This window comes from Melanostigma gelatinosum (assembly GCF_949748355.1).
Source record: "Melanostigma gelatinosum genome assembly, chromosome: 1".
Lineage (NCBI taxonomy): Eukaryota > Metazoa > Chordata > Actinopteri > Perciformes > Zoarcidae > Melanostigma > Melanostigma gelatinosum.
Window position 1 is genome coordinate 10176425 of NC_136634.1, and position 20842 is coordinate 10197266.

The 20842-nt window shown below is 40.5% G+C and overlaps 2 protein-coding genes across 2 annotated transcripts; both read right to left on the minus strand.

Annotated features, from left to right (window-relative positions):
• Positions 1 to 3050: 3050 nt before the first annotated feature.
• Positions 3051 to 8327, minus strand: morf4l1 (mortality factor 4 like 1). Its single transcript, XM_079271264.1, has 12 exons — positions 8207 to 8327; positions 6799 to 6845; positions 6622 to 6689; positions 6444 to 6530; positions 6011 to 6088; positions 5871 to 5896; positions 5536 to 5627; positions 5264 to 5365; positions 4638 to 4726; positions 4361 to 4533; positions 3617 to 3701; positions 3051 to 3532 (listed from the first exon to the last, which is right to left on the minus strand). The coding sequence occupies exons 1-12, from the start codon at positions 8244 to 8246 to the stop codon at positions 3448 to 3450; spliced, it is 972 nt and encodes a 323-aa protein (XP_079127390.1). The 5' UTR covers positions 8247 to 8327; the 3' UTR covers positions 3051 to 3447.
• A 3775-nt stretch (positions 8328 to 12102) lies between these two features.
• Positions 12103 to 20041, minus strand: pias1b (protein inhibitor of activated STAT, 1b; the record flags this gene model as incomplete). The annotated part of the gene is made up of 14 exons (XM_079271200.1): positions 12103 to 13861; positions 13949 to 13986; positions 14857 to 14996; positions 15115 to 15292; positions 15371 to 15504; positions 15986 to 16146; positions 16426 to 16499; positions 16998 to 17103; positions 17214 to 17348; positions 17449 to 17539; positions 17676 to 17723; positions 17930 to 18014; positions 18123 to 18555; positions 19997 to 20041. 14 exons carry the CDS (start codon positions 20039 to 20041, stop codon positions 13529 to 13531), a joined length of 2001 nt encoding a protein of 666 aa, XP_079127326.1. The 3' UTR covers positions 12103 to 13528.
• Positions 20042 to 20842: the final 801 nt, after the last annotated feature.

The window sequence follows — 20842 nt, forward strand, 5'->3', positions numbered from 1 at the left end:
CTAAAAGAGAGTGAATGTTGGACTTCTGTTCTGTTGGCCGGAACCTCGACTCCAAATGAAGGATAGTTCCTCCTTAACTGCTGGGTGTAAATAGGCACCTGTTTGATATCAAGCTCTTAATATGAACTTGAAAGCTGATGTCAGTGTTGTGTTCACAGCTCGTTTCTGCAGGTGGCCAAAACAACAACAACAACAAAAACTCTGGTACTCCAGGTTTAAAGAAAAGGGTTTGACATTTTGGAAAATATGCTTATTTGAGTTAGTTAAGAGTTATGTAACAGACAATTTCCTGATCAGACCAGTTGCCTGGCAACCAGCGGAATCTACAAAAAATATATTGGCTTATAATGCTTTCAAAATGCTGTTTCTCTCTGAACTGTAACACTAGTGAGTAGAAGTATAGGCCTAGTAAAATGGAGAAACGTATGTAAAACACCTTAAAATTGAAGAGTATTTGAATGAATGCACTTTCCACCACTGATGTTTATGTTAGAGCAAAAGCTTATTTGCAGAGCCACATAAATGCTAAAATATGCTGTTAAATCCTACAATCGTCCCCAAAGAGCAATGAACTCGTCATTTCTGATCCCTGATCCAAGCGGCTCCTGCAGTCCTGTCTGAAGTGTGTCGTTTGGTTGGCCGACCAGCACAGACAAATGTGGAGGGAAACCTGCTGAAACCATCACTCAAGACGTGAACCCAGCCTCATTAGCCGTGGCTGTATCATGCATAGGTCTCTCTCATCTATGGGGTAATGAAAGCACGAGGGCTCTGTGTCACCAGGGTTACATGAAGGCCCTCACACCAGAGGAAGGCCTCTTGGTGACCCCTGCATGCAACGCCATGTGTAAAGTGTTAATCGCAGCAGTAATGGAGCCAAGAAAGGAGCAGGAACTGAGGTGTCTCCCTGAACGGAACTGCAGAGGAGTCCTGTGTGAGCGTCAGTCTTTCTGATGGGCTGTTAAAAGCCATCAGGGCGCTGTGATCTGAGAACACACTCCAGTGAAAACATATGGTCCCGGTTAAGGCCAGGGGAAATTGGATTAAAGAAATTCTTCTTGAAACGGTCTGAACTGCTCTTGCCATAACAACTGCGAGCAGCTGACACAGACAAAACCACAAATCAGCCTGAAACTAATATTATGCTTCTCTTTTCATGTCAAGCAAGTCACAACAGTGGAAGAGTGGAAGGGGGGGGGGAGGGGATTCTGCTGAACACATTTAAGTCCAGAGAGGTGAGGAAGGGGCTGTGGCCTGGTTTCAATAGCCTATTACATTTCTTTCCTCACCAAAATACTCTGGACTGCACCACATGCTTTCCATCACCGGGATGTTATTCCATCACCAGCAGCAGGAGAAGCTGGTTTGATGACTCCAAACCATCAGAGCAGGAAAATAATCTCAGACAATATAAGAGGAAAAAGCTCACAGGTGGTTTTGGAAGTTTGAGCATATTCCTCCCTTTGATTGAAATGATGTTAACAAGGTTGGAATAATAAAAGCTTTCAGGCAGAACTACAGCACTGGCATGAGAACGTTTCTGTTCAGTGATTAGATTAAGACCACCTGTCCAATTCATAGGAAGTCATCAGTTCTGTCACTTAAAACAAATAGGACGGTATCTTTGCTGAAGTCACAAAGCCACATTTTGAAATAAAGCAGGCTGCAGTCAGTGTATGGATGCTACTCAAACACCCCATGTGGACTAAAGAAACCAGATAGAGCAGGGACATGAATATACTAATCAAGTACCTGTTAATCCCAGCAGAGCCATGATAGATCGGATGAACAGGCCGACAGCAGGACAGTAAGATCTTCACGTAAAACAACTTTGAAAACAGTGATTTCAAAATATAAGTCAATGCTCAATGTCTCAGACAGACGCCTAAATTCATCTGTTGCATAAATCTATCCCAGCCCAACAGCAGAAAGAGACCACAATGTGGTATTTGAAACACCTGGGTTCACCTCCTCAAAGTGCTTTCACCTGAGCAGACATCCTCACTGTCTGTCTATCGCTCTCCTGCTAGTTTAATGACCTCATGTAACTCACAACATGATGCTCAATTTCAATTCAAAATGTTTAAATGTTAATGCTGGCTGAAATCAGTGGCCAATGGCAGTCTAATACTTGCAGAGCACCTCCAGTGAGTCAGAGTACCTTAACGTGGTTAGGGAAGTCACGGCTGTGCCCTTCTGGTGTCTTAAGCCAGGGAGGAGAGGCCGACTTCATAGATGTGTTTCCAAACAACAGACACATCCTCGTCATTCTGCCTTTAAACTCCATCGACAGGTTCGTCTTCAGCAGACAGACTGCTCAGGTGTCTTCAAGTGTTAAATGATCCACTTCTTCGAGCTTGACCTGTTGACCCAACTTTGAGAAACAGTTTGTAAGGGATTCTAACAATCTATCATCGAACAATTACCTTTGTACATCTGTCCAATTATGTTTGAACCATGTAATTGCCATTTATAACATTTCAATATTTATCCAAATTTCAAATGGTTTAAACACTGAATGACTGCGTCATTAATAATGTAGGCATTTCATTGAGTTTTAAATATTGAATCAGCATTTATTTAACTATTATTTTAACATTTGACAGACATTTTAACGATATTGGCCTTTTTCAGTTATGCTTGTCTTTCATATTCAATTAGAATTAATGCAAAGTAAGCAGAACGCATTTAGTTGTTTCACATTGACATCAGTTCCTCTTGGAGTGATATGAAATAACCAATACACATATGCAGTACTATGTGTGTACAGTTGCAAACTGACAATTTGAGGATACGGATCGTCAAAGTAATAAACAAAATGTACACTTGTCTAAATCCATTTGATCCATTAAGTATTTTCATAGACAAGAGATTAGAGCATTTAAGACGAGACAATATGCTCACATTAGGAGGATGTACTGCCGTCAGTAACAACAGTACCAATAACAAGAAGAAGAAATGTAATTCTCCCCGGAGATGAAGAGACGGACACTAACGTCCACCTTGATCCAACCATCTTACATTTGGTTCCAATCAGATACAGCAGCAACTTGAGAATGAGGTTTTTATTAGAAAATGATGACAGCCTACAAGACAAATTTAGCCAGCATCCGCACCAAGACAGGAAACAAAAAAAATAATCATGATGAAATTCCTTTTCAAAAGATCTTGGTAAACCACCGGACAAAAGAAGTATCATAGAAACTAAAAAGTGGTACTCAAAAACATACCAATACAGGAAGAGCGTACTCAGCAGCTTTCCACATGAAAGAAAATGAATTTGTCCAGGGATTAGTGTGACACCTTTGTCTTCCTTAATAAATCAACGGATCTCGCACAATCAGTTCTCCGAAGGCTTTTCTGTGAAATCACATCCTTTCGACAGGCAACGAACGTTGTCTCCAAACTTCAACACACAAAGGCTTCAGATCCGGAAATAAGAAAACCTTAAACTGCCTTGCGGTGGTACTCTGGAGGGGCAACTTCATAGTCACTTGCATTGAAGAGCGATGCAGAGTTCTTTACAAGATACCTGGAAGGGAAGTTACATTGTGTTCATTACTGCTGCAGGTGAATCGCTACGAGCCTCATCAATGACAGCTTTGTGAATACTCACTTGAGGAAGTCTTGTAGATAACTGAGCAGCAGCGCAAGGCTCTTCTCGTCCAGAGGAGTGTACGCCAGCATAGCTCCAATTCTCACTTTGAAAACCAAACAAAGGCAGCATTTTACACACAACGCGGCCGCAAACCTCGTCTGCATTAAGGATAGGAAACATTTCAATAACTTCACTGATGATGGCTTGAATTGAACACCAATGCCCCGATTCTCTGTTTTAAATGTTGATTTTCCTTTTTTAAAAGGGATTTTTAAGTCAGAACTGTGAAAAGTCAGATGTTATATTTGCCATGTGTCTCAGAAGTCAGAAGTCTGTTAACAAACTTGGTGTTTTATGCTAACGCTATAGCAGCTACATACAGTTCAGAAGCCCAGACACAAACATATTCAATCTCTTTGTTTTTTGTACATGCGAGGAGCAACACATGCATTCTTTCTTCTTACCATAGCCCGACCTACAGTACAATACCGTAGTATTTTGAAAAATGCTTGTGTTTATTTATTATTTGTATTTTTTAGCTGCCTTTAATGCACACCATTTCCCATAAGTCTGAGAAGGGATAAACATTGTGGCTCAACAAATGAGGCGAGTCCATTGGTGATTAAATACCGTATTTAGCTAATTCTACTTTTACTGGGATTACTTCTATAGGCGGACTGCTACAGATGTTTTATGTAGCAATGCATTAACGCTGCTCTTCTCATGAATAAAACAAATACTACAGCCGGGTAATGTGTTTACCAAAGAGTCTAAGTAGGTGAGGGGCGCCGTAGATCTGAGACATGGACGTATCCGGGTGGTTGGCCAGGATGTCTGCGTACTGCGGCCTCTCAAATTTGTAGAGAAGTTGCGTCCCCAGCATGACACTGAAATATTCCCGGATACCAGCAACCACCTCGTTCACAGCAAACTCCCTGAGGGGTGAAGGAAAAACAAGTTGGATCTCTTTGACACAGAGAGCAAACCAGCAGCAATTCATGTCACATAAAAAAAAATGAAAAGTAATGTGTATTCTTACTTGCTGTCAGAGTTTCCTCGTGATTTCTTATAGATTGCATAATCTTCAAGCACTGCATCAACGCTCTTTTTGGCAGGTAGGTGGAAAAGCTGAAGGCATAAATGAAAAAGGACAAAAAGAAACTGATACATAACTTTGGAAACGTCATCAGGGTTTCTTTGGAAGAGCGACACCCAGGTCATGATTGTTCATTGTCCTCTCTGCTCTGAACCCCAACAACGAGCCTCGTACGCATTACCTCGTACCGGTTTCAGACTAAATTAAATCCCAGTTAAATAGCCATTTTTTGCTGAATATGCACTTCCCAGTGTAGCTACAGTGACAGCTAGCTAGCAGACAGAGGATCCTCTGTTCTCAGGAGATAAAATCTGTGTTGGTTCCGCTATGCGGATCTGCGTGACGTTAGTGCTAATGAGATAAATTGGTAAAATCTACTACATCTCATGTCTTAGCATTTTTAAGACTTTTGAAAGATTGACTTCAGGCATTTTAATACCAGTTAAGGGCCTTTTTAACAATTCAATTCAATGCCTTTTAAGGATCTGCAGGAACCCCCGAGTTATATTAGAAATATATGTGATAACATCAATGAAGAAGAATGCTGTGTGGATTTTAAAGGTTCTAACCTGTTTCTGCCGTGTGATCAGGTCCCAGTCATCCACAAGCCACGGTTTCAGCTCCTCTGGGATCTTTACTTTAACCTCCACTCGATTTATGAAGGTCTCCTCCTGAGTGGACAGGAACACATTTAAGAAAGAAGCTTTTTGGCAGAACGTTCACGCAGTTAAAGTCATTCCATCCTCCGAAACATGCCTGCAGAGAATTAGACTTCTGACTCAGTTACTTTCACTTCAGCTCAGTATAAATATAGAAACATCGTTGATATTTATGAACTTACACTTTCAACAGTTGGGTCAACGCGTGCCCTCTTCTTTCGGGGAGGGTGGGTTGGGTCTCCTCCTGAACTCGTCCCTTCTCCTGCACCAGGAGCTGCAAGATCAGAACCGATCAGAACTCAACCGTTATTTCCTTCATAAGAAAAAGTAAACGCCAAAGTGATTGTGACATCCTGCTATGACTCTAGTTCTGCTTGTATTCGCTTGATAGCTCACAGCTTTTGTTGGAAAGCTAACGGAAACACACCTGTGCAAAAAAACTGCCGACTGATTTTGGAGGGCATGCATTCAAAAAGGTGTCTACCATATAAACACACAACAGGACATTCATGCTTACGCTTTTGTTTGTTCTTTTTGGTTTTCCTACAAAAGACAAAACAAGACAAGTGTTAAAATAATAATAATAAAGAATCATTAAAATGTATCAGACCACATCACAGCAGCTGACATGTAGGATAACAAATGGCGTAAACTCACACATCATTTTTCTGCGGTGGAGCAGGTATCTTCTTATTTGGCGCAGCACCCCTCATTCTCCCTTCTACATAATGGTCTCTACAGCAAGAGAAACATGACTTCAGAATACATCATTCATATTAAAGTCAGACTACAGTTTGTTTATTATATTCAGATATAATATATTTAACAAACCCCATCTGTAGTGTTTTGTTTTGGCAGTGCTTCTCATTCATTTAGACTGGTCTGTGAGCCCCAGTGTGTTGTAACACATCAGGTCTTATATACAATGTTAATCATGTAGAATGCTATCTTATACTCAAATTAGACAATGAGTGTATTTTGCTCTCTCTCTCTCTCTCTCTCTCTCTCTGTGGACCATGTTTCCATAAAACCACTCTTCCTAGCGGTATCTGTAAACACTAAAGTTAATAAAAAGGAAGAATAGACTTACTGATTGGCCCTCTGAAGCTCTTTCTGTTTCTGCAGATTACTGTCCACATACTTCAGCACTCTGCTTTCAGGAACCCATTCGTCCCAGCTGCAATATAAAAACACCAAGAAATGAAGCACATGGGAAATCTTTTACTGCACTATTCTGAAAGGTTAGTTTTATCTGAACCAGAACTTACTTCTTGTTCCAACCACTGTAATGAATAAAGTATTTGATTTGTTTTTCCTTGATGTTTATCTTAACACACTGCAAAGAAAGACATAAATCATGGTCACAAAAAACAAAGGGTTCATATCAGAGACACAGAGGAGGATGATCACATGATCAGAGTAACAGGCTAACTAAGGCAGCCTACCTTAGCTTCGTAGAGCAATGGCCCATGAAAACACAGCACTCTTTCACCTGAACAGAGTGTTGGTCAATTAAAATCAGCATGAGAGCAGTCCAAGTAAAACACGGTGAAAATGTAACGCTGACTAAACTACTCTTACACACAAAAACAATAATTACACCGTAAACTTAAATTCTTGCACATCAGCAACCAACACCGGTCTCTGTCTAATAGCCGAGAACAATAATGACATTAAAGTTTTGAAATATGTTTCAGCCACACACTCGGATCACATTAAATCTACTGGAGTCAGACAAGAGTTTGATTTACCAGCAGACTTCACATGATGTATGAAGGGCTGAGCATAACACTTAACATTATTTTCATTCTCGATTTGTCTGTTGAATATTTTACAAAAATCTGATTTAGTTGTTAAAACCAAGAGATATTCAGTTCATAATTATGTAATATACAAGAAAAAAAACAAAAAAATAAGATGAAAATAACGACATTTGGTAAATAACTTAGATACTGATAATTTAAATAGTTAAAATAAATTTTCTGTCAAATAATCAATTAATCGACTTATCATGTCTACCCTCATTAGAGAGCTTGTAGCACTTTGCAAAACGTTAATTTACACAACTTTTAATTGAGACTATATATGAATGTCATAATATGTAATTATAGTATCTTAGATACTGCACACCACTTTTAATAAACAACTATGTTCTGATTTATAATGTCAGACACGAAATTCACTCAGCTCTAAAAACAAACTTTTTGTACAATTTAATTAAAACAATGAGTAACCAATACATATATATATATATATATATATATATATATATATATATATATATATATATATATATATATTACAATTACTTATTTAATCAATCACTATTCACTATTGATTAATACTATGACTATTAATTTTTTTCACGTGAAAAGTTTTTTTCATGTGAAAAGTTGATTTGACACACTAACAAAAAACACTAAAGTACTTTGAAGACATGATGTACTTTGCATGTTAAAGAGAGCTGCAGAAGAAAACACAGTTAGCCGCTAGCCAGCTAGCTTCAACTAACAGTCCACGGTGAGAGGTGGGCGGTTAAATCAATGGGGAGCTAACGCTGCATGAATGAAGACACCGCTTTACGTTAGCTGCTAGCTATACTGCAGCAAATCAAACCGCGACGCTACAGTTATACAAACGTACTGCTGAAACGACACCATGTTGTAAAGTAAATAACTACCGCGGTAAAATAAATAAACCATCAAGACCTGGTATGTGCAACAACAATGAAGGCAACGCTAGCATTTCGGCGGCGGCAGTGCTAAAGCTAGCTAACGTTTCGGACCTTTCCGAAGGCTCTAGCACCGACAGGCACTGTGAATCCACCAGAAATGAAAACAGACAACTTGTTACCTTCTTGAAATTTAGGTTTCGGGTCCTGTTTCGGCGCCATTCACGGACTAAACTATCAAAATATGGGGAAAATTGCTAGCTCCCATTCCAGTCTGAAACGGCGCCGCTCTCTAAATCCGTCATAACCAACACAATGACGCATTAATACCGCGACGAGAGATGCGCCTGAAAGCAAAGAGCATTTACGTTCCTTTGCCTGAACGTCGCTATACAGCCATGCTCGAAATGAAACACCAAATATACAAATGTATGTGACGTGAAAATAACTGTCTTTTGAATACGTTTTGTCGTATGCAGTGACCGTTGTCTGTCGGTATTTTAGTAGTATGTTTTAAAACAGTTAGATGGCTGAAAGACTTGTGAATGCAAATTAAATAGAAAAACTGAGGCCATGCGTCACAATTCAGCCAACGCAACTGTAACGCAACGCAAACGTTTTCCAGCAAGCAAAAAATGAATAACGTGTTCTGATTTTCATATTTTTTCAAATGCATCATCCCATTAGCCTATTTGAATTTCCTAAAAACAGAAACATTGGTAGGCTATTGAGTGTAAAGTCCTTAAAATGTAACCAACCCACATTTTCAAAGACTTGCGACATGACCTGCCTTATATTTTTCAGCATTCAGAGATTAGATTGTGGGGACTATATGGTCAGTTTTTTAAAATGTATAAACATTATTTACAGTATATACTTCACTGCAAACCCAGAATAGTGTTTCATATAAAGGTTGTACAAAAGATGATGAAAGCTTCCTTTGGTTCCATTAACACCCCTCTGTCTGTATCGACCCTGGTGGCTTCCTTCCTGTTAGGTGTGCTAGTGTTTGGCTCACTGACACACTTAAATGGAGCGGAGCTGTAACATTACGTACAACCTCATCACTCTAATCAAGTACAGACCCGTGAAAAGATGAGAATCAGCAGAGTGTCCGAACAAGGAGATTTCCTCTTGATTTTGCCCAGAATGCTGTTGATTGTAGGTAAAAATAAGACTTTTAAGAATCAACTAGAAAATGCATTTCCTGCTGAAAATGCGTTGGAATGCTGAAAGCTGAAATTAATGTCAAAACATTGCTGAAAATAGATATCCAATTTAAAAAAAATTGCAAAAAGCTGAATAATCCAAAAATATTACAAATATGAAGTTATATCACCCCTCTCCTGAAAGAGCTGAACATTTTGACATTCGAACGGTTTCTGTAGCTTAAAAGAATTCCAGCAGTAGTGATATTTGTTGTAGTAGTAGTAGAAGTATTATTCGCAGTATAAGTATGAGTAGCATTTGAATAAGTACTAGTTGTAGCAGTAGTGATATTTGTAGTAGCAGTAGTAGTAGAAGTTGTAGTCGAAGTATTTGTAATTAGAAGAAGTAGTAGAAGTAGTAGTATCAGCAGTCGTACTAATAGCTGTAGTAGTATTAGTACTGGTTATTAGTACTGGTAGTAGCAGGAATAGCCGTACTAGCAGTTGTGGTATCAGTAATAATAGTAGTGGTAGTGGTAGTAATAGCAGTAGTGGTAGTAATAATATTTATGGTAGTAGTAATAGCAGTAGCAGTAGTAGTAATAGTAGCAACAGCAAAAGTTGTAGTAGTAGTGGTAATACTAGAAATATTAGCAGTAGTAGTAGTTGTCGCAGTATTAGTAAGAGCATTCATTATTTCAACAAAAAAGCCTAATTTTGAGCGAAACGTTTAAATACAGTAAATCCATGAGGCTTTTATTTTGAAAGGGTGGGACTGGGTGGGGGAGGGAGGGGGAGAGGAGACATAATCATCATGTTTGACACATAAACAGAGGTTATTAAATGACAGGCTTCATCACAAGCAGTTCAGTTAGAATTCACTCTCTGCGGCTTTTATTTTGAAATGGGGTGTAGGGTGTGGGGGAGAAGGGGAGAGGAGACAGAATCATAATGTTAGATAAACACAAACCGGTTATTAAATGACAGGCTCATCACAAGCATTTCAGTTAGGATACATTCTGTGGGGCTTTTATTTTAAAATGGCGTGTGTGTGTATGTGTGTGTGTGGGGGGGGAGGGGGGGGGGGTTAAGACCTCTAAAGATCCCTAAGACCTGAATGACTGTATGAGAGACACAGAGAGAGAGAGGGAGAGGAGTGTATGTGCGCGTGTGTCTGTGAGTCTGTGTGTTTATCAACATCACTAATTGGCTCAATCGCGAACACCTGTGTGCCTGAAGCCATTTCATGGAGATAAAACAGGGAAACACCTCTCAAACAAATCATCAAAACTCCCATAACCGTAGCTCCTATTGCTCCGATATTAATAATTGAGGGGAAGGATGCGTTGAAGAACAGATCCTGTAAAAATTGTGTCTGTAGTGTAAAAAATGTGGCTTAACTGGCGATCTAGAAATGGGGTACCGTGTTCTTTGGAAGATGTTTTTGAAGCAAAATTTAACATTGGTCTCTATGGAGCAGAAAGTTGGTTTTCCTCTCAATTAACGGCTTCCGTGTCAAATGTGGAAATCTGTGGGATTCTACAGTAATTTTTCTACGACAAGGACAATATTAGCTACTTCCACGTCCAGAAATTATGCATGAAGAGTGAAGATTGTGGACACAGTGGCAAAACACAAATGTTTTTTTCACAAGAATCTCAAGCTGCTCTTCACTCTAGCGGTGACATCAGGCACTCTAAGCTGCGCAATACACACCCATTATAAAGTCAGAAAAGGGCTGAAAAATCATAAAAGTTAAATTGCTGCAGTTCAAAAAGTTTAAAAGATATCAAAAAGCTGAATCATGTTGGCAATAGTTAAGGGTTTTCTCAACATTTGAAAGTTGAAATGGTGTCTGTAGCTGAACGTATGAGGAAGTTGAAGGATTTGAAAGTTGAAGTTTAAGAGGATTTGTAAATATTCTCCATAGAGATCCCATTCAAAATAAAGTTGCTAAAAGCTTAATTCAAAAAGTTTAAAGGTTAGAAATAGAAAAAGTCATAGCAGACATGAGCTGAACATTTTGATAGTTGAACGGTTTCTGTAGCTTAAAAAATTAAGAAGCGTTGCGATGAAACGGGGGACGGAAGAAATAGAGGAATAAAGAAACAGGATAACAATAGTTGGAATGCTTAACAGCATTCCAACAATAATTGGAGACACTCACCACATCAACGTCCCTGCCACTACTTAAGGACACACAAATCAATCTGAAGACTGAATCCAACACCTGTTGAGCCACCACCTCAAAATGTCCCTGAAAAGCAATGTATTGACTGCCAATATGCCAACATCTCAATGTTGGCATATTGGCAGTCAATACATTCAATTTTCAATATTTAAGCCGTTTGAAGTGGGCTGACAAATTTGGGATTTAAATTAAACAATAGGTATACAAAATTTTTTATTTTGTGATTTCTGATTCAGATACCCCAAATTTAAAATTTGTATACAGTAACCCAACGTTTTCTACTGGATGGATACAGACATTCATGGCTCACAGAGGATCCTGCGGACTCTTTCCCTGTAGCACGACCATGAGGTTGATGTTTGGGTTTTTTTTGAAGTAAAATGTTTCAACAACTATCGGATGGTTTGGTAGGAAATTTAGTTCTGACTTTCATTATTAGTGCCCTCTGGTGGAAGAACTGTAATATGACACCATTTCTAAACATATTGGTGTTTCTCTACAGCAAATTCTGGTTACTCAATGTCCTTCACATACTACAAGCATGTGCTGTATTAAACTGTGATGAAGCTAAGGATTTTTTCCATGCAGCTGAGTCAGCACTGCCTTCAGAGCAACTATGTGCACTTTCTATCTGTTGAATTAAATATCAAACAGCACAGTAGACCTTGTAGCGATTCAAAATGATCAAAGCCTCTATTGAGTTATTGACATCATCTGATAGTAAAACAAACAGAAAATGTTACAATGCATGTCAAGCAACTATGACATCTTTAAATAGCATTAATTATATAATTACAAAAGAAATATCACATACAATGACAGTAATGCATATTCACAAATCAAACAAATGCTTAAAATATATATGATAATAAATAACCCTAGTTGTAAGCACAAGTCAAGAAAAATAAAGGGGAGGGGATGCAGCCATAATAACTTCAATAGTTTTAACTTCAGGGCCAAAATGCATGTTGTGATACACTCAAAAGAATACGCTGTCACTGTTCTCTCACAGGCTGCAGCAGAAAGGCTCTGCATCCCGTGGCCTCAGTAAGGAACTGCACAGCACACACCACGTGAGCTTTTCAGGCAATTTGCAGGGACACAGAAAGCTGAAAACAACTCTTGAAGTGTTCCCTGCAACTGTGGACTCTTCACTGCTCCACACAGCCTTTGTGTAACGATCAAGTGCTACAATAACACAAATGCATCAAGAAATGTCAAATTACCTCAACTAGCTGTGTTGAAAGATGTCAACCGGCCACTACGCTTTAGTCTTTCAGGCATAATTTTAAGTGTGATATTCAAAATAAAACAGGTGCACTTTAGAAGAAACTTGCACAAAAAGAAGGCTGCTTGCTGGACTAGTGCCATTCATTTACACGTTGTCTTACAATACTGACTTTCTCCCAGTTCATATGTAATTTCGGTATAGTCTAAACTATACACTATGGGTCATATTTGATTGACTGGAACAGGCAAAGAGTGCAGAGTTCTGACAACAGAAGGATCTAGCATTTTCAATTCTAGTGGCAACAGTTCCTAGAGGCATAAGGAATGCTTCTTTAAAAACAGCACACATACAACATAACTTACATCATAAATAATTCCTTGAAAATTAAATGACCACAGCATCGATGTCTGACAGAAAAATCTACAGTGATGGCAAAAATGGCGAGATCTTTCTGCTATCAAGACAGCTTTGACAGAAATGATGCCATTTAGGAAATAAAAAGTGTTACACATGTTCCTGTTTTGCCGTGACTTGCCCTTTGTACATCTATAACAATGCCCATTTTTTTTTATACTTTAAATATCATGTTACATAAGGTGTCACCTCATTGGGTTCTGTGCACATAATATACTGAAATAATGCAATTGACATGGAATATCGAAAACAAAACTGTAAAAACCAGGTACAAAAAGGTACAATATAATCAAAGGACCACATGAAGAAATGTGAAAAAGTCTTCAGTATTCACAGAAAAATATCAACTGAAGTAACTCACCGGACAAGAAGCGTCCTAAGTTTATATACATATGATAAGTAAAATTGAAAATAGATTTTCCTCTCTGTACATAGCACTGTATTCTTTCATCTTACCCTTCCTTATTTACAAAGAACTCCTGTCCTGGAGGTCTCACATGTCTTTCAGTCTTGTGTGGGTCTAGTCAAGAGAGATAACGTCAGATATGGAGCCATAAATGGCTGCCGCCGCTGCAGCTTCCACCGAGGACCTCGACAACCCTGAGATGCTGTGGCTGTCCCTGTCTCTGTCTTTGTCGCGGTCCCGCAGACTGCTGGAAGACACCAAACTACTGGTGCTGCCGCTGTTGCTGCCCCCGTTGGTGGCTGCCAGCGTGCTGCTCCCCGGGGTGCCCGGCTGCTCCCGTAGCATCGGAGAGGAGCCGTAGGGCAGGAAGCGGTTCAGGAGCAAGTCGTGGTCCTCCGAGGCTGATGCTGATGCAGCTGCCGCGGCAGCCATCACCATGTTGTAATGCTAACAGGACAGAAAAGAATGACCATCAACACAACAACCACACATAAACGTACGATGCTGCCGAAGTTCATGTGTTTGAGTAAATACCTGATTGTCGCCTTGGAGGAAGGAGAAGAAATTTAGATCTGTAAGAAAAGGAAAAGGTTCATTTCCCTATTCTGCAAATACACTCCCAGTATTTATAGTTGATTCAACAATATACAAACGTCTGTCTTCAAAGATTGTTTTCTTGGATTATGGCAAGTCTATTCAAACAATATGTGCATTGAGAGAATGATTGGTTGGTGTAATCATTCATCCTGTCCATACTGGCAGTGAAAGGACCCTTCCCTTGTAGTCTGGCCCCCTTACCCCCCCGACCAGCTGGAGCTGCAGCAGTGGCTTTGACACACAGCTCATGGAGGAAATGAAGGTAGGGTTCATTGAACAGCCCTATCCAACTCTATACTACTACTATTAACTAATAATAATAATAATAGGGTGTTGGGGGGGGGGGGGGGGGGGCAGTGACTTTGAATACTCCAGCTGAAAGAGCTCAGGGACATTATCAGCAGTCCATGTCAAAACTTAGCTTAAGCTAATAAGAGGCTTCAGCAGATTGAGTTAGACAAATCAAGTGGGTGTCGTCATCCTGGCAGTCACGTGATCACATTTCCTGCTGAGGGTTTGTCCCAGCAACAGGATTACACACGACTATGAGGACATATCACCACATCTCAGGATCTAAACACTGTTTGAGGAGTAACAAAGAGGGGAGTTTTGTGATACAAAGACTATAACACTGAAATATGCCCAATTAATTCAGCTGCTTTAACATCATGTTAGCGTCACCGTAACTTTAAAAGACGATGTTTCACAACCGGTATGGACAGAACAAATGAATACTGCGATCAATAAAGTTGTTCGACGTACATATGGGCATGTGATTATTGTATTAAGACAGACTTGACAACAATCTAGACCTATCCATCATTTAAGGCAAGTGACAGGTGTACCTGGCAGGTCACTAGTTGTGTGATAATAGTGGCGATAGTCCTGGATAAGAGGCGGAGGGGGAGGAATGTAGCTGGTATCCACGCTGGGCATGCTGGGTGCTCTGCTCACAGGTGGCGATTGGCTGTGGAGGTTCAGCACTCTGAGAAGAAACACCGCCACATCAGGTTAGAGACAAAGTACAGCACACTACCGAGCACAAAGATCCCAAAAACGTGCTCATGGTGATCTAACTTCCTGTTCATGGGTTGGAGACTTACCCCTTGCTTGGAGGTGGCGAGACAGGTGACAGCGAGGGACAGGGCCTTTTAAGAGGCGGCTCATCATCTAGCTCGTCCTCCGAGGAGCTATCCAGTGTCAGGTCAATCACGTCAACGTTCTTGTTATTGTCATGAGACGATCCCCGTTTGTGCTCGTGCGTGTCTGTCCGAGACGAATCTACACAGGAAGAGTTACGTCACACTGTGCTCACAGCTCTCAATGACTGAGTGCATCTGAAATACACCGGCTACATACCGCTGTCTACACCGTTGTACGAAGCAGACACGTCCTGCACCTCTCGCTTCGACCTCATGGGGGACCAGTTCCCGTCTTCGTTGAACTGGATTTCATCACAGTCAGAACAGCTATTCAAGATTTCCATGAACAACCTGTGAACACCGCAGAACAATTCTACACAGTTTGACAACTTTGCAACCAGACATACAAAGGCTTTAGTACTTCATCTTAAGTTTGTGAAATACAGCATTAGTGGCACGTTATAAAGCTGCAATTCAGATGCTTTGGTGTCGGCTTCGGATACAAATGAGATGATGAAATATGGTACAGGAAAGTTGATAAAAGCAATAGATCCACATCTTAAAAAGTGTCAGCCTGCTAAACTCCGGCGTAGAGAGTGCCGTACAAATGGCAAAGTGCAGATGTTCCTCTGTTTGATTGCCAAAGAAGAGATTCAGCAGGTTGAGGATGAAGCCGGGGGTCCCTACTACACCGAGGGGCTACGAACCGCAGTGGAGAAGGAAACAGAGAAAAGGAACGAGTACTAAAGGGAGTTGAGTTGAACAGAACCGAGCATTGGAAACGAGGCGTTGGACAGTAATCTAGCAGGAATGTGTGACGTGTTGTGCTTACCCGTCGATAATGAGGTGCTCGTAGGGCGCCTTCTTGTCACAGACTGGACACACCCAGGTCGGCTTCTTCTCATTCATTTGGATGTAAAGTGTAGCATCGAAGCACTGAAGGTGAGAACATGTCAAAGCTCTGCAAGGGATTGTCAGCCTCATCTTCCCCAGCTTTAACACAAAATAGAAAAACACACACAATGAACACCACTTAGTTGTATAATAAGAGGATATTGTAGGACAAAGCAACAGTGTTCCAATTAGAATAAGTATATGGTAAAGCACACTTAGTCTCTCTGTCAGCTGACTAAAATACAGTTGTTGTCAAAACATTGTTTGTAGATGTATTGAATGACTAGTTGACTAACTGGTTATCCTGGTATTCTGCAGGCTACTGGTTATACTTCTCACAATGACTAGAATAACTCAGCAGTAAAGTGAAGTATTTACAGGACACAGGAGAGAGACTCGTAGGCTGGTGGTGGCGATCTCACTCTCTGGATCAGCTGTTAATTTCTCTTTGACTGTGAGAAGAAAAAGAAAGGCACAACACAACAATCATGACTTTGTTTAATCCAAGTGTGTTCATGCTAATTAGTTTGTCAGGATCTCAAACTACAGCAGAAATAATCCTCGATCAATACACATAGAACACAACGATTTAAAGAGAAACATCACATTTGGGTGTACTCCACATACCACTGTATGACCAATACTAATATATGACAGGATGAAAGTTTTCCAGGTGTGTGAAAAAACAACTGTTGAAAGGAGCAAAGGGCCATTTTCAGGAATCGTTATAACTTAACGTTATAACGGAATAACTTTGCAGAACTTTGTTCCTTCTTTGGGTCCTAAATTGAATCCCTGGGACTTCCAGATTGTCGTGACTACGTGATCAAACAGGCCACAAAAATGCACAGGATTGTCTACATGAAAGGAATTAAATGATATGATTGTCTTTTACTTACAGATGCAACACCTGTTCTATGTTTTTACCACAAAATCAAGAGGCAACTTACTCAGAGCTCTTGAGTGGTCAGGGTTCCTAATTCCTTTGGCCCGTAGTCTTTGCAACAACACTGCCGACGACTGCTGTCTTACCAGATAAACAGCCATGGAAAAACTCTGACAAAACAAAAGATAAAAGGAGCCAAACAAGTTACACTGAGGTGACTACGGTCCTCCTTAATGGGCTTTGACACTTGACTCCTAAAACTTTGCTTGGATCTTCTTACCCTCCCAATTTCTGAAGTCCATGACACCACAATTGTGTTGGGGACTGTGGTGGACAGTCGGACAAGAGAGGTTATGTTGATGGGGCGACTGGGCCTTTTTGGTTCAACTCCATTTTTGGTTGGAGGAAGATATCCCTGCAGACAAAACATCAAACATCAGTGACCTTGATTCTCAGTAACTGGCAGTGTGTTACACAGAACATTTAACATCTGAGAACAAACTGTCTGGACTCACCGGGAGATTACAGGGTTTGCCGTTAACCTTCACACAGAGATTAGGGGGGAAGTGATCCTCCTGGGGACAGCTCGTCTCTGATAAACAAAATCTATAAAAGGCAGAAAATAAATTAAAGAAGCGTGAAGCACAACTGTTGAGATGTCAACAGTCAAAAGAAATGTTCCCACCATTCACTTTACACAGATATACTTCTTGGTTAAAAGAGAAATGTGTGTTCAACATACCTTAACTGAACTTGAACAGCAAAGTCACATTTGGTCCCAGATATGTCCCTAAAGAATTAAAAGAGAAGTCAGATCCACCGGGTCAAAGGTTTAACACATAATCTAATAACAACTTAGTTGACTCCGATTGCTTGCTGTGTCAGCTAACACCTGCTTTCTAAACCATGTAAACACTAACAGTACATGGAAAATGTGTTTTCACAGTATTATTTCTTCTTTTCTCACATCTCTGACAAGAGAACTTCCTCACTTACATGGAGCTGCTGATCTGTTGAACTTGCTGTGGTGTTAATGCAAAGGCATAACATGCTTCCTGGAACCGCTGACTGTTGTCTGAGGCTACGAAAAAGAAAGCAGGAGCAGAACACGACAGTCAGAGGACAAAAAACCTACAGAAATCACTCGGCTAACTAATGTCGACTCCTGACATGGAAGCGGCAGACTCACCCAGGCTGGTTGGCTTAATGAGCTCATCCAGTACGTCGTAGAATGGCAATCTCTGGAGTTTGACATCGGGATGTACGGGGTGAAGGGCGGAGGGGAGGTGAGGCAAACCCAGCTCATGCTTCGGCCCAAGTAAAGAAACAGGCAGCAGAGGCGATGCGGAACCGTGGCTGTCGAATCCCAGCTGGGCAAGGCCAGCAGGCAGGCTGGAGGCAGAGTGGACACCGGGCAGAGCCAGGTCGACCGGCGAAACCATTTTGGTTGGGAAGCGCCGTCTGTAGAGCTCTTTGATCTTCATCTGCACTGCAGGACTGCAACCGGCCTTGAGTAGGTGGAGAGCTTTGGTCAAAAGTTCGTGTTTGCGCCCGTGCTTATTCCGTCCTGCGTACCCCAACAACACTTGGAGCTCTGAAACTCGAAGGCTCATTACCATTTGCTGGTGAAAAATGAGTGGGGAAAATGGTCAGTTATTAAAACCCTGGGAAACTGATTTTCCCAAGAGGTAAAGAAAAAAGTTCTTTTCTCATCACTTATTTAAAACATGCATTTTCTTTAACACTCGTTTATGGAGTTTATACCGATTTTTTGCTCTTTGTCCAGCTAGTATCTCAATAAAAGACAGCCATTAAGAGCATCTTTACACGGGATATTTAACAGACAGACACTCTGACATTGTTTCGGCAGAGATGGCCCTCTGGCTTGAAGCAGTGGCAGCACATAACTTATACTTATTTTCCTTTCAGCAGGTGTGTGGAAACAACAGCATGAGTATCATCTTCAACAATCTAATGACACAGGATTTTCATTCTCAACAAAACGCATCCTTCAGTACAGTGTAATGCAATCAGAATCAGCAACGCCACAAACCTTAACATCATCATAGCATTGGATCAACACCTTTGTGCCACAGAACATATGAAACCGAAACATTTTCATATCCACAAAGATCGTGACTCCATTGTATTATGCTGCTGTTTGTTGTAAATGTACTCATGTCCCACCATACTAATGTCTTGTGAACAACTGTTTAAAAGGTGCGATGTGGCACCACACACGAATGAAGAGAAGAACACAGAATACAGCTCATATGAGGCAAAGAAGTGTCAACTGTGCCGAGATTTGTTTATAAAGGGAGCATATCATAACGAAAGCGTGTAACAATGAGCGTTTTCTGTCAATTAATAAAAAGAATTACCAACATTAAGAGAGCAGCGTCAGAAGGTGGAGGAAGACAGTGTAGCTTTAGCATTTAGCCAGCAGTGCCAGTGTGAAGCCGGTGTAACGTAATCGGACTGAAAGAAAACTTAATGTTACAGTGTTCACGTTATCTCATTTATTTGAACAGTAATCGACAATATACGTTACATTGCCGCTATCCCGACTGTGGATAGTAGGTATATTCCGTGGTCCACCGTCCCATCTCATCAGAAACAATGCTAATGGAAGCTAAATTGCGCTCGTCTTCCAGGGAATAGACAGAGCCAAATTTGAAAAACAAACATTGAGATCCACCTGGGGAACTAGCTTACTGAGAATGTCAAGTGGCTGACACTACAGTGCCGTTGGGTTGAAAACGTTGTCATGAACGTGGGTTTCGTATCTTTCTAAAAGCGATATCTGGCCTTATCTGCAGGTGAGCCACACAGCAGCGGCAGCCTAACGGAACGTCAGCAACAATAACAAAGCTAATGCTAGCAAGCTAGCCAGCCAGCTAACAGTTTTCCGGTCGCCAGTGCTCTGTTGTTTTGGTATTATATGCTTTGATCGCAACATTCATTGGGTATCTACTGTCCAGTAACAATGGTGCTGTGGTTTGAGATGAAATTCTCACAATATGAAACGTCTATTTGTCAAGCTAATGAAGGGGCTCGCTTTACCTTCAGTTCCGCACTCTCCGCCATCTTGTTACATTTGGTGCGCATGCGCAACAGCCATCCTCAAGGGACAGCGCAAATTTCAAATTTGTGTCACTTCTTCACCACAAACACCAGGGGGCGCTGCCGCAACACATAAAACTGTATCCATGGGACATGAAGGGCAATAGTTGTTATGCCTTCCACTCTAATACCATTTCATTTGTTTGAGGAATTTTGTTCTGCTCGTATGAAAGAGCTCACACAAAGATACAACTGACTGCGGTTTGAGATCGTACATTGTGTTTCTTCTTTTTCATTTGTATTTTATCTAACGATTAATCGATTATTTCATCAGTCATTGACATGAAATAAATGACCAATTATTTCACTTACGTAATCAAGCGCAAATGGTTTTGCAAATGGATTTGCTGGTCACCTAAATGTGAGGATGTGCTACTTTTCTCTATTTTATATCACTGAATATTAAACAGGCTATTCGTGTTTTGGACAAAAATTACAATTTGAAGATAACACAACTTCTCAGATCCTGTTGTGACGACTATTTCCTTCTATTCCTGACATCCTATATTCTTAACAATCTGTAGTCTAATCAATTAATGGATCAAATAAATAGCTATTAGACAGTGAAAATAATCATGGCATTTTTTCGGAGGCCACTGGTACAGAAAACAAAACTTAAATTATCGTGTTTTCTCATGGATAGCTTCTTGTTTGTGGCGCTAAACAAACAAATTGCCTCAATAATTCAACACACAGAGGTTCAAAGCCTGAGCAAATTCGATGCTTCTCCTGAGAGAAATGGGTAAATTCATATAACTTCAACTCAAGAAAGGGAATTATGCACTC